Raw genomic sequence first — 14,247 nt, forward strand, 5'->3', positions numbered from 1 at the left:
GGCACGCCAGAAACCTATGATTGTGGGTTCGAATCCCGGTTCGCCTCGATTATGTTTCTAGGTTTGTCAGCACCATACCCGTGCTCGTGGGTTTCACCGAAGTGATAAACGTCTGAGACCTGCATCACTTCGGGCTTTCCTCCCACATTAAGCTGACACGCCGTGATATAACTGTAATACTGTTAAAACGGCGTTAAACCCAACTCACTCACTCACTCACTCGTCAGTAACCCTTGGTTGCTGTAAAAGGCGACTATGATTGTCGTAAGAGGCGATGGGGTTGTCTCGCTGACTTGGTGGATACATGACATGGTATCCCAAACTGCGTGGATCGATGCTCAACAATTTATTCTAACGACTTCTTCTGAACCACTAATTGGAAAATAACGAAATTTGACTGGAAGCATCCCTAGGTGGTTGGGATTCAAAATTGTATTAACGCTGGGGCTGACATTATAAAGTGGTGTATAGGTAGATATAACACTAATCTATAGCTGTTAACACATTTGAAGATACATCTGTGTGTTTAAAGTTGATTTTGACAGCCCGGGCCAAGTCGGACCCAACACAAGCCAAAGACTTCTGATAGAGACTATGTTGGGAATGTAGAGGGAAAAGGGCTTCACTTTGAGCACCTTGTTTTCTTTAAATATCGCGACCTTAGAAACTATAAAGTGGTATATAGGTAGATATAACACTAATCTACAGATGTAACCACATTTGAAGATATATCTGTGTGTTGAAAGTAGATTTTGACAGCCCGGACCAAGTCGGACCCAACACAAGCCAAACACTTCTGATAGAGAGAACGTAGAGGGAAAATGGCTTCACTTTGAGCACCGTGTTTGCTTCCGCAATATGAGACACTAAAGTTTTATATAGGTAGATATAATACTAGTCTATAGATGTAAAGTATGTGTTGTAATTTTAGAAGCGCTAGGACAGTTATTAACACGTGTCGTGTCAGCCCTATGACATTTGCGAATACCCACTTGCAGAAAACATCCTGTGTTGGTTTAACATGAATTAGTAAAGATTAATTAGGGATGCCAAACACGGCCCGACTTTTAGGCAATCCCAAAAGCGAGCCTTCATCAAAGTTTGGTAAAACACCGCACTCAGCAATATTCCAGATATATGACGGCGGTCTCGTATCCGTAGAAGGACACCTTCAACCAATTGGTTGTTCAGTATTTCCTCAGAATAGTGAAATCTGCAACATCTTCCCGAGGCAAGTGAGTTAACTTTTAAAGTCAGTTAACTCTATTGCCTGGGGAAGATGCTCTTGCAAGAACACTGTCAAAGATGGGGAATGGAAATAAATACACCAAAGAGCTAATATTGTTGCATTCAAACATGGCGGCAGACTCTTTAGATACGAAAGATGGACCTATAATAATGTGCCACTGAAGACTGTTAGCTCCTATACACAACATATACACATGCACAAAAGTTAAGCGCCACCCACCATATTTGTGAGCTGTTACTTTCGGCACTTAATGATGACTATCATAACTAAATGTATGATTGTCACAAGCCGTATATGTAAACCTCATGTGATGCAAAAGTTGTCCCAAAGCAAGTTTATCTTGTGTTCCAAAAGAATATGAACAGAAAGGAATTTTACCGAAGATTTTACCGAAGATTGAAGGATTAGAAAACATTGAAAAACTGCTTTTGTCACTATAACTGTCATGATATCAGCAGACCATATCAGGCGTCACATAGACACCCTAGGGAGTGCGGAATCTATGGCAAGACAGAAACGTCAGTAACGTGTATGATCCACGGACATTGACCACAGCTTCAACCCTACGCCTCATACTCATAACAAGTCGTTGAATGCTCCTCTGAGGCAAACGGATCCATTCTTTATGAAGTGCGGCTTCAAGTCCAGCGAGATTTTGAACTGGGGGATCACGATGTCTGATTTTCCGGCCAAGAATGTCCCAGAGATGCTCAATCGGATTAAGATCCGGACTACAGACCGGCCAAGGAAGAGTGACAAAAGCTTCTTGACGCAAATAAGCCAAAACTGCCCGAGATCTGTGTGGTCTAGCATTGTCGTCCATGTAAACAGGTCTTGTCTGAAGATCGTCACGATATGGCTGAAATACTGCCGATGTGACGTTAAATATTAACTCACTCACTCTTGTCTGAAGAGGATAGTTGTCAAAATGAGGGACTACCACTGGACGAAGAACGACATCTTGGTAGTGTTGGCCATTCAGGTTTCCACGAATTGTCACCAGCGGAAGTTTGCAGCCGAAGGAAACACAACCCAATATCATGACAGACCCCCGCCACATGCTAAGGTCTTCTGGAAGTTCCTTGGTGCAAAACGAGTGTTACGTTGCCTCCAAACATGTATTCGACCATCAACAGTTCGTAGCAGCATTCGACACTCGTCAGACTAATGGATCCTTCTCCAGTTGGCCAAGTGCCATCGACTATGACACGACACCATATCAGACGATTCTGCATGTGCCTCTCAGTCAGTTGTGGACGTTTTACTGGTCTTCTGGCGTTATAACCAGCCGCTCTGAGGCGACGCCTTACGGTCATCGTCGAGAGTCTCTGATGGGTAATCCACTGCAGTATTAAATCTGTTGAAGTGGCAAATGGATTTCGTCTGACTATCCTGACTAGACGTCTTTCCTCTCTGTTAGAGGTCTTTCTTGGCCTACCAGACCTATGCCTGTCATTGACATCATTGGTTTGACCATGTTTGACAATCAAACGAGTGATAACACTGTGATGATGACCCATTTGTCTTGCAATTGCTCTGCATGACATGCCAGCATTTTTCATGCCTATCACTTGCCATCTTTCAGCGTTCGTTAACTTTCTCCTCACCATGGCTGATTTTTAACCTCCTTAATTTCATTGTGGTATCTGGACAAATTTTGGTTCGTGAAACTATGGAAGCCTAATTCAGTCATACATCATCATATTTCGTATTTCTGATTCCCACACGTGAAATCAGGAGACTGTGAATATGGTGGCGCTTAACTTTTGTGCATGTGTATACTATAAACACGCTTGTGGGTAAATACAATATATGTGCTGATAATGTCATTGAAATATTTGACACAATAATGGCACCGATATTGATGTATGGTAGCGAGTTGTGGGGATACTCTAAAAAGGGAAAATAGAGAAATTTTACATTTTACAATACGTTCTAAACAAGTTATTCCTCGCCAAATGATGTTGCATGTAGTCAGTGTGGCAGATATTCACTCTATACAAAACATTATGTCATATGTATCAAATATTGGTCACGTGTTTCATCTATGCCCACATGCAGACATCACAGAAGTGTCGTCGAACGCTATATGATACCTGTGATACGAAATACTTTAAATTGGGCATCTCATATTAAAAATGCCTTTTCGCTCCTGCTTCTGCAAAATCATGAACAAAACGTTACAAACAGTCGAATATCGTCTTTATGACTCAGCAGTTCCAAGGATTAGATGGTTTGAGGGAAGCAATGAGATGTATCCGTATGAAATCATAACATTTGATGAATCACCATACATTCACATGAACAGAATCAGCACAGACATGCTTGCTGTCGGATCAGTACGTTTTGTTACATAAGACAAGATAATCGACGAGCTGAGAGTACAAGGCTGGCATTTCCACTCGTTAGGTAGAAAAACTGCTAGCATCTTTTATTTTACCTTAATATCCTTACAGCATTGCTGTATAAAACAGTCGAATCCAATGTTTGTCTCTGGACATCCTACAAGGGCGACTGCATTTAAGGCTATTACGTTGTGTTTAATTTGATTTGTGTCCCTCCAACATAAATCAATCTACAAAGTGTACACCGCCATAGATGACGTCACCGCATTTCTAAGTGGTCAAGGGTATTGCTGTCATGGTGTAATGAAACCTAGTAATGTTTTACATTTTTACTTGAACGGGGACTTTGAAACATTTCTAATGTAATTAGTAGTCATAAACATGTTGGACAAATATTTCCTGAAACAAATTGTCATGTTCGCTACTGCATACAATAAAATATCAAGTCCATGTATTTGCCTCGGAAATGATTTAACGCTAAAATCTAAAGTCAACGTGTCAGTTTTATTGGGTATATGTTTATTATCGATTATTAACAATCAGAGGCTGATCCAGTTTTTCTCGATCGAACTGGTTTTATCCTCGGTGGGGAGGGAAGTTTTTAGTAGGACTGGATTTCAAAAGGAGGGGGGTTGGGGGTAAAGGTTAATTAATTGTCAGGTGATGCCGTGGCGAACGCTAGAATTCTATCAAACACTACACAGAAACAGTGATCGTCTTCAAGGCAACCCACCACTACGACGCCATGTGATGGCAACTCTTCTCATTAACTTTCGGTTATTTCCGGAATACAAGTAGGCTTTCGCGTTTTTTGTCACAAATATTTCCTTTAGAATTATTTCCTTCAAGATACGTGTTCTATTGTGCTCTATAAATGATTTAATGTCATATTTATAGTCTACTGCAAATCTCAGAGTGACTGACTTTGTTTGGCCTACAGTAACGTGGCACCATTTTCATAAATTTATAAATATGACATCCACTGCTAGTGTAGTCACATCAGTGGCCAATTTATTTGAATACTTTATCGAGTAAAGTCCAATTGCGTCCAGACATGTGTAATCTTCCTCTCCATAATACTTCCCAGTCGATGTTGTTGTTATGACCTCCCCTAGGCTGGCAGCAATGGCGTAGCATCTGTTTATCGTGTGATATTGGAAGGCAATTAATTGGTTTTTATTAATACTCATTTCCATTTCAAAATTGATTTCTGAGATGGGTCGGTTTTTTCTGTTTACTTCAGGTTAACAGCCACATCATCCTACCGGGTACCCATTCAATGCTGGGTGAACAGAGTCATATTTCGAACAAAGTCATTTGCCCAACGTATTACAGGTGCACAGAATCCCTAGAAACAGGTTACTAATCAGGTGCCTTGCATATTTGTGTTGTCGGGTACTGGCTCGATGATCTTCTTGTGGATATTGTCTATCTTTTCGCTTCTTGTCTTTACATGCTTCCATTCCCTCGGGCGTGACTGATAGCTTTGACAAAGCGATAAAAGAGATGTCGATCAGGCGCACTCTATTGATAATATTGCGTCCTATCTTGTTGTTTATTCACTCGTGACGAATGAAAATGACGTAAGAGAATGATGTGGCAAGGTCGTATTGATCACAGTGCGTAAACAACCCATTGTTTGTTGGTGACCATAGTGATGTGTTAATATGTCCACAATTGATCGAAGAAGAAAGCAGAGGTGTATTATCATGGAACTGTTCTGGGTGAACAATACCTTCCGAAATGGCGTGCTGGATTTCTTGGGGAATTAGTCAGCAAAGAGCCGGAGTCACAGGAGACTAATCACAATTTTATTTGCAAGAACAATTAACAATTTACAATATACTTAGAGAATAGCTGATGGTGCCACTGAGAGTCTGTACAACACTCTGGGCTGTGGGAGAGAGGTCTGCTTTGTAAGTGAGTCAAACCCCTCCTCTCCTAAACCTAGCTACAGTATGTATTTAACAAAAATTTGAACAATAAAAGGAATATGATATTGATACACGATTGGTTGTGCCCTATGCTAAATGAATGGCTAGACAGAGGGGAATACTTAATCCTGTTAATCCTGTTGGACTGGCACTAATCTTGTTGACATATTTACTGGATGCTTTGAAAGAGATTATGGGGACACTATAGACGAGCTTGTGTGGGGGCTAATCCTTAATGCCCTATAAACGAGCTTGTATGGAGGCTAATCCTTAATGAGTCTGCTGAATGTTATTCTAATATAGGTGATGACAGATTTACTTAAATAAAATAGTTCAAGGTAATCTATAAGACTACGTAGACATATCTTTTGTCTGGGAGATGGGATCTTGATACCTTAGGCTAGCATTTATCTAAAAGCTTGAAATCAATTAAACTATGTAGACGTAACTCTTGTTTTATTGAATAGTATGTCTAGGAGATGCGCTCCCATTTCCTTAGGCTAGCATCTGTCTAAAAAGCTATAACTGAAACTACTGATATTTTATATGTGCATTTTACCTGATGACAATTATTACTTGCTAAACTATTATATGAAATGATGTTTAAATATTACACCATGATAACTCATAAAAGCACTTGATGTGGATCTAAATATTATAGGATAACTTAGTATAAATGTTACACCATGATAGTATAATGAGAGATGGGATTTGTAAGTAAGCAAACTTCATGCACTAACTATGGCTGTCAGTGCAGGGATCGCAAAATGACCGAGAAGCGAGCCTTCATCAAAGTGTGGTAAAACGCCGCACTCAGCAATATGACGGCGGTTCGTAAATAATCGAGTCTGGACCACACACTCCAGTGATTGGCATCATGAGCATCAATCCACGCAATTGGGATACGATGACATGAATGAACCAAGTCAGCGAGCTTGACCATCCGACCCCGTTAGTCGCTTCGTTCGACAAGCATTGTGCTTATGTATACATAGACCACCAACTAGTCTATTTAGCAAATATTTACTAACCGGTAGGTAAAGTCTCCAAAGATGTTAGTGTCTGAGTGGACAGTGAAATTCACAAACGAAGTTAGTAAACTTCATTAATTATTTCTAGCAGTGCAATTAGTTGTATATAAAGGGATGGGCTGAACTTCATTCAAGTGCATGAGAGTATCAAGCCGCGTGATGCGTTCATTCTATAGTATGGGCATGCGACAGTACATGAATATCTAATTAGGTAATTAGGAACAACAGTATCCGAACCCATCGCTCCTGGTATTTTAACCTCTTGAAATTAACCTCACGGCCATGCGAGTTGAGATTAGTCTCTGCGACCATGGATACGCTGAAATGCCTTGTTGGTCGAGACTGAAAGGAACCCTAAAGCCAATTAGACCACATACACAAGTACTTACTGAACAGAAGACTCGTATCCCTAGAAGTACACCTTCAACCAATTGGTTGTTCAGAATTGTCCTCAGAATAACGTTCTGAACCAAGAATATTAACGTCACAGAATTGCGCACAAGCTGCCTCTGTCGCTCTGTATTGCTGTTGATTTTAATCATCCTTTTCCACAGTTACTGTTGTCATGTATTAAAAAATCAATGCTCCGTCAAGAGAATAGGCTTACTGTAACGGGCGACTATGCTTGTCGTAAGAGGCGAATAACGGGATCGGGTGGTCAGGCTCGCTGACTTGGTTGGTGCATGTCATCGTATCCCAAATTGCGGGGAGGAATATAGGTCTTCAACAACCCATGCTTGCCGTAAGAGGCGACTAACGGGATCGGGTGGTCAGGCTCGCTGATTTTGTTGATGCGTGTCATCGGTCCCAATTGCGTGGATCGATGCTCATGACATTAATCATTGGATTGTCTGGCCCAGGCTCGATTATTTACAGACCGCCGTGTCCGTAGAAGTACACCTTCAACCAATTGGATGTCCAGTATTTCCTCAGAATAGTAAAATCTGCAACATCTTCCGAGGCAAGCGAGTTAACGGAGTGTGAAAACTGGACTTTAAAGTCAGTTAACTCTATTGCCTTGGGAAGATGCTCTTGCAAGAACACTGTCAAAGATGGGGAATGGAAATAAATACACCAAAGAGCTAATATTGTTGCATTCAAACATGGCGGCAGACTCTTTAGATACGAAAGATGGACCTATAATAATATGCCACTGAAGACTGTTAGCTCCTATACGTATTAGGGTCTAATCGAAGCTAATTTGGACTACAGCTTGCAATACCCTTGCATAACATGCAAGTGGAGCACAACATACTATAAACACGTGTGGGTAAATACAATATATCTGTTAATAATGCCTTTGAAATTTTGGACACAATAATAGCACCGATATTGATGTATGGTAGCGAGTTGTGGGGATACTCTAAAAAGGGAAAATAGAGAAATTTTACATTTTACAATATGTTTTAAACAAGTTGTTCCTCGCCAAATAATGTTGCATTTAGTCAGTGTGGCAGATATCCGCTCTATACAAAATAGTATGTCATATGTATCAAATATTGGTCACGTGTTTCATCTATGCCCACTTATAAACATCACAGAAGTGTCGTCGAACGCTATATGATACCTGTGATAGGAAATACTTTAAATTGGGCATCACATATTAAAAATATGCTGTCTAGTTCGAAATCCTAGGGAGTTGGTAATGAAGCATTTATCTTTGTTCTGAAACATATCATTGACCATGCTGAAGAAAACTGGCATTCACAAGTCACAGGCAAACGATCACTTATTCAACCATGAGATCTGAACTTCATTTTGAATCGTATGTCCAACATATTAATGTACTTAATTACAGAAAGTCCTGTTTAAACTTTAGAAGTGGATATAATACATTTGGTGTTCAAAACGTACGTAGAGGAAAATGCAATGTAGGTGATGAAGACTCTCTGCTCGCACTGTATAAATGTCTAGATGAAAAGCACGTGAGTTTTGTATGTCCTCTGTATACCGATGCACATGCTCATTGTAAAGTTTTAACAAACAACCATGTCTTATTATTCGTAAAATACTTGAGAATATATTTCATGTCAAAATATATGTATTTTATTTAAAACGAGAACGTGAGTGAGTGAGCGAGTTTGGTTTTTACGCCGCTTTTAACAGTATTCCAGTTATATCACGTGTCAGCTTTATGTGGGAGGAAAGCCCGAAGTGATGCAGGTCTCATAAAGTTTACCACTTCGGTGAAACCCACAAACACGGGTATGGTGCTGCCAAACCTAAAAACATAATCAGGGCGAACCGAGGTTCGAACCCACAATCGTAAGTTTCTGACGTGACCAAGGGACTCAACTCTGCACAGCGAAACGCGGCGCCTTAGACGACTGGACCACCCGTGCCCCCTAAAACGTAATGTTATCCAATACCATGACGCATGTGTAATGTAATACAACTGTATGATATACATGCATACAATATATGTCATAGTGCCTTGAAAAACAAACTGAATTGAAATGTCTTAAACCGATCTTGAACGCTGTTTTGCCTCTTAGGCCAAATGTATGTTTCTGCTGACAAGACTGATATCTGGCAACAAGTGAACGTGTATGATTCATCAAATGTCAAAATATATAGTTGATGCTATGAGTGAACAGTATTCCAGTTATATCACAGTGTGTCAGCTTAATGTGGGAGGAAAGGCGTTTATCACTTTGGTTGAACATACGACCGTATGGTGCCACCTTCGGGGCAAGGAAGTTAACCGTCACTAAGTCAAGTTTGCACACTTGCCGAACTGGACTGGAATTTCGTTGCTTGTTCGTAGCGCCACCACCATCAGAATGAAGGCGTGACCAGTGATAAAATATCCACAGCAATGTAAGAGCATTATCTGCATTCGGAATTCAATTATATTCGTTTGAGATACAGAAATCAGATATGCTTGTGCGAATGGTTCATTCAATCTTCTGAGAACTGACACTGATTGGACAAGTTCAACTGACGCCAGTGCCTTTGAAAAAGGTACCAACTGATTTTAGTCGAGGTCCCTTTTGCCTACTTGAAAAGTTACAACTGTCGGAACATGAGTATGGACAAGGGTCAGATGTTATGGGAAAATGTAACAGAATGAAAACAAGAATGAGTTGTGATTTTTTTTTTATTTACAGATCCAACATTTACTCATTATCTCCACCTTTTGTTGCACGCGTGTAGATGAGCTGGGAACTGTGCTTCGACACCAAGCGAATCAGGCCTGAAAGGAAAACACAGCTGTTTAGATGCTAGTACACAATAGTCAGCAGATTTACAGCTTGGAACAAAATTTCAGTTACCATGGTTGCATATGATTATGTTGGATTGAAGAGTATGTCACAAACAAAACTTAGTAATATCAACATTCATGATCGAAAATTAATAGATAACGATACAAAACAATACTAACACGTAATAAAAAAATGAAATATTTATATTGTTGTTATATTGTCAGCGGAATGTTTTCTAATCATGCAACCTCTAGAGCTTAACACAATACTGTTATGGACTGTATGACCGATTAAAAATACTTTAAAAAGTAGTCTGGAATGGAAGTCACCACTTTGAAACTGGTACGACAAAAATCAAGAAAGCTGCTTTCTAAGTGGCTAATGTCAACTTCCTGTTAGCCATTTCATTGGTCGGTCATACACATGTAATGGGGTGTCCTCGGCACTAGCGAGAAACTTGTATCAGATTTTAATGAGATCGAGGTAATCAAAGAATGTGTTTAATCCCGTTTTGTTTATTTAAAGCATTAATTGTCAGTGAGCCTGCCCATCTGATCCTGATCGCCTATTACGGTAAGCATCTAACCTGGCACTTCACGGTAGGAAAACCAAGACACATTCAAGGTGAACTGTGATTCAAACCCATGCTTATGCTTCTAGCATGTCCAAGTGACACATCTCGGCAAAGCATCTTAAAAACGACCAGGCCCACAGTGAGGGAGTGAGATGTTTTTTTCAGTTTGGGACAGTATTTTAACCAATACCACAGCATGACAGCCCAACATTGGAGAAAGATCGAAGTAATGCATGGGTTTCTTTGCTTGATGTTTAACTCAGCAATTATATTCCACCTAAATGACAGCGGTCTATAAATAATCGAGTCACAATCCAGTGATTGACGTCAAGGGCATCAATCCACGCAATTGGGATACAATGTGATGCATCAAACAAGACAGTGAATCTTGACCACCCAATGTTGTTAGTCGCCTCTTACAGCAATCATGGGCATGGGGTGGACAATATAGAATCAATCAATATAGAGAATCTGGGACTAACAATGAGCATTGAATTCTGACATGACTCGTGTCTCAAAAAACTTGGAATACATTTGACTGAAATGTCACAGAAATATCTAGTAATATCTGAGTCTACAAGGGCAGCAATATAAACCGAGATGGTCAAATTTAAAATCATTTGCTTTTAAGCTTTGCCGATGAGCGACATTTCAATACGTCAGAAATTGAAGATTTTAAAACACTCAATATTCCAGCTATATCAAACTGCCTGAAAATAGTTGAGTCTGTATCAGACAAACCCAGCGATTGATAGTATGATAGCCAGGGGCTTTAATGGGATGTAAATTAACCAGGTCACAGAGACTGTCTATTTGATTGCCTCTTAAGACAGCAGTAGGTTCCAGTGTGCCAATTCTTGACCACAATCCTGTTCGTGATCAAATAATAGTGTGTCATATTGCTATCTACGTTTTAAGTTCTAGTTATGCAGAGTCAACTGAACACCGGATAAATGCAGATACAACTTAATGGTCAGCACACCTTTTCCATGGAGTTCCCTGAGTGCAGCCTTGGCTAGTGAGCCTCTGATCTTCAGCCTCTCAGAAACGACAGATGGGGTGATCAGCTTGTAACTGGGTACTTCTTTGTACAGTTTGTCATATGTGCCCTTGTCAAAAAGAATCAAGTTGTTCAACTTGTCCCTGACCTTTCCTTTCGACCACTTCTGCAAATGACAAAAGCAAAACAAAATTTAGTTATCTGCACTACTTACTTTCCCAATACTTGATCTCCACTTCCAATCCTAAATTTTAAACAAAATGTCATCATGAAAAACATCTGGTAAGATAAAAAATTCCTGTGGTCCCAATTGTTTTCAGCTTGGCCCATCACCTTCATTATTACAACCAAGCCGGTTGAGAGCAGATGTCCGTAATTGGTGTCAATATTTTTCAAATCTCTTGGTGACTTCAACAAACTTTAGTTTTTCTCTCCCCACCCACAAAACAGACTGGTGAAATATTAATTTCCAACCCTGATCTACTGTATCAATTAGCTGAAATAGTTTTACAACTTTGGAGCAACAATGCAGCGAATAATCAAGCGTTTTCCAAATAAACAAGAATACGGATTATGGATAATGTGCCATGCCAATCAATGTTCCAAGTTGTAAACCATCACCTTCTAAACCCCACTTAAGTCGGCTCTATCATCAGACTGCTCAGGAGATATTTCAAATCACAGTCCCAATAGTTCACTGCTCTGCAAACAAGATCTATTCTGTGCAAACAAATACATCTGCCCTCATTACCTTCTTCTTAGCCTTGCCGCCTCCTCCACCTTCCTTCTTCTTGGCCGGTGCCTTCTTGGACGAGGCCTTGGGATCGGGTTTCTTTGCTCCCTGGGAACATACACATTTTTAAAATAGGATTCAAAAGCCTCATCGTGATAAATGGCATTAAGATATTTTTACGATTTTATCATGCTCTCGGAAGATATGCAATACGGATGAGTCTGCATTTCAGGTTAAGATTATCTTAGCAATCTGCATGTACCATATCATAAATATACAACTCAACGAACACATGTTCCTTTCATATCACTTGTTAATCCGTCATGTGTGCGTGTGCTATGACCAGGTATATTTTATATGTTACATTTTTCTTTATGAGAAACCACAAAATTCTACTCATATATACAACAGTTTCATGAGAAAACTATATGAGCACAATTCTATTTTACATTACTAACAACAAATTCATCTGGAGTATATTTGTTTCTCATAATATAACATGTTGATCTCGTCTAGTGACCGACAAAATTGATCTTTAAAAGACTTTCGGGATACAATGTTCTACTTATATATATATATATCAGTTCAACATTAAACTTAATTAGTAATTTACTTGGTCATTCTGTTTAGTATCAGAAAAAATACATATGTACTGACACACAAAGTAGGGGAGTTGAATAGCCTACATTGTCACCAACAGATGAGGGCAACAAATGGTATCAGTATCAATTGTTACTCTGAATGATGTGCGCATGCAATTTCTCATCTCCCCTCACACAAGCATTACTCCAGAAGCACATGTATTCACAAACTAGCCAATTAAGGACAGGTTTAATGTAAATGACTCTTGAGCGAAACCCTTGTGATGAAAGCACCCAATTGAAATGACACGTCCCTGTTAGTGTGAACAGTGAATATTTTGAATGTGATCACAAACATTTTGTTTTGATGAAATCCATGAACTACTAAAGTAGATTAAACATGTGTGAATGTGTAACTATTAACTTATTATTAATAATTGAAGTCCAAAACAATGGTGTAAAGAAGTATCAAGTGAAAATTGGGTCAATATTTGTAATAAATTGAAAATGTACTTCTTAGTCAAGTTAATGATATTCAAACAATGCTACCTATGTTTGAGAATTTTCATACCAAAAGCAAGGAAAATCTACACTTGTTAAGAAGTCTACGGTGATCATACAGATATACAGTTGAGGCATAGTTTCCTTTTTGTCTTGATATTCTTTCTGTTATTGGATTCAGACAGCTGCATTCAAGAAATAGAAAATATATCTTTCTGCAGAATAAAGTTTTCGGGTATTACTGTAATCAAGTGCGGTCTCATGGTAAAGTGTTGGCTAACCAGATAAAATTATTTGTCTAACTTTGTTTCAAGCTGCTAAGAGTTGATCCTGTGAATAGCACTAATTGAAATCCTCAAAAATGCAGCACTCTGTGTGTCTTTCTTTGTAGCTTTCCAACATATGTCCTAATTGTTAAATACTAAATTAATAGTTCCTGTCAAGATAGTTATGTACTCAGATTATTTTCCCCTCACCCAGACACACAATTGTTACTTTCATCAGAATCAGAAACATTTCTTTCAAATTAACAAGATTATAAGCTTAACAATAAGTGTTCATCTTAATAACTAGGGAGGTGACAGGCAGTTGCGGCCAGTAAACCTTATTCTTACCTAGGAAATAGTCAAGGCAAGTGATGGCTAGATCCATTTCAACTAAAAACATTATCGGATTGATTAAAGACTACACTCCTCATACATTCACTCGATATCGCAATATAACTAGTCGTAACTAAATAATTATAAAACAATGAAAGAAATTGTATCAAATGGACAATTGGACTTTTACTCTCTCGAGAGAGACAAACTCTGGCGGCCATGTTGAACGGCATGGTCACCATGTGCTCAGCCCTAAATTTTCTAAGTCTCATCTGAATCAATTTGCATCATTGAATATCACGCATTGACATCTTTTGTTTAGAAAACCATGCATTATATATATGAGGAAAGTGAAAATGATGACACCACAGCACAATATGTAGAAAATGTGAATTTTATGCGGACTCTACAACACACACACCATTTCGTGGAGAGATTACCCAGAAAGAGGCTGTGGTCACGTGACAAATCACGGAGATCGCAGTATCAAGAAA

General features: G+C 39.2%; 1 protein-coding gene across 1 annotated transcript; it reads right to left on the reverse strand.

Moving 5' to 3' along the window:
* Positions 1-9,651: 9,651 nt before the first annotated feature.
* LOC139458309 (small ribosomal subunit protein eS25-like) lies at positions 9,652-14,202 on the reverse strand. The gene is made up of 4 exons (XM_071239699.1): positions 14,175-14,202; positions 12,091-12,180; positions 11,322-11,505; positions 9,652-9,755 (listed from the first exon to the last, which is right to left on the reverse strand). Exons 1-4 carry the CDS (start codon positions 14,175-14,177, stop codon positions 9,679-9,681), a joined length of 354 nt encoding a protein of 117 aa, XP_071095800.1. The 5' UTR covers positions 14,178-14,202; the 3' UTR covers positions 9,652-9,678.
* Between the last annotated feature and the right edge of the window lie 45 nt (positions 14,203-14,247).

The sequence above is a fragment of the Haliotis cracherodii genome, unplaced genomic scaffold, assembly GCF_022045235.1.
Source record: "Haliotis cracherodii isolate W230 unplaced genomic scaffold, xgHalCrac1.p SCAF_12, whole genome shotgun sequence".
NCBI classification, from domain to species: domain Eukaryota; kingdom Metazoa; phylum Mollusca; class Gastropoda; order Lepetellida; family Haliotidae; genus Haliotis; species Haliotis cracherodii.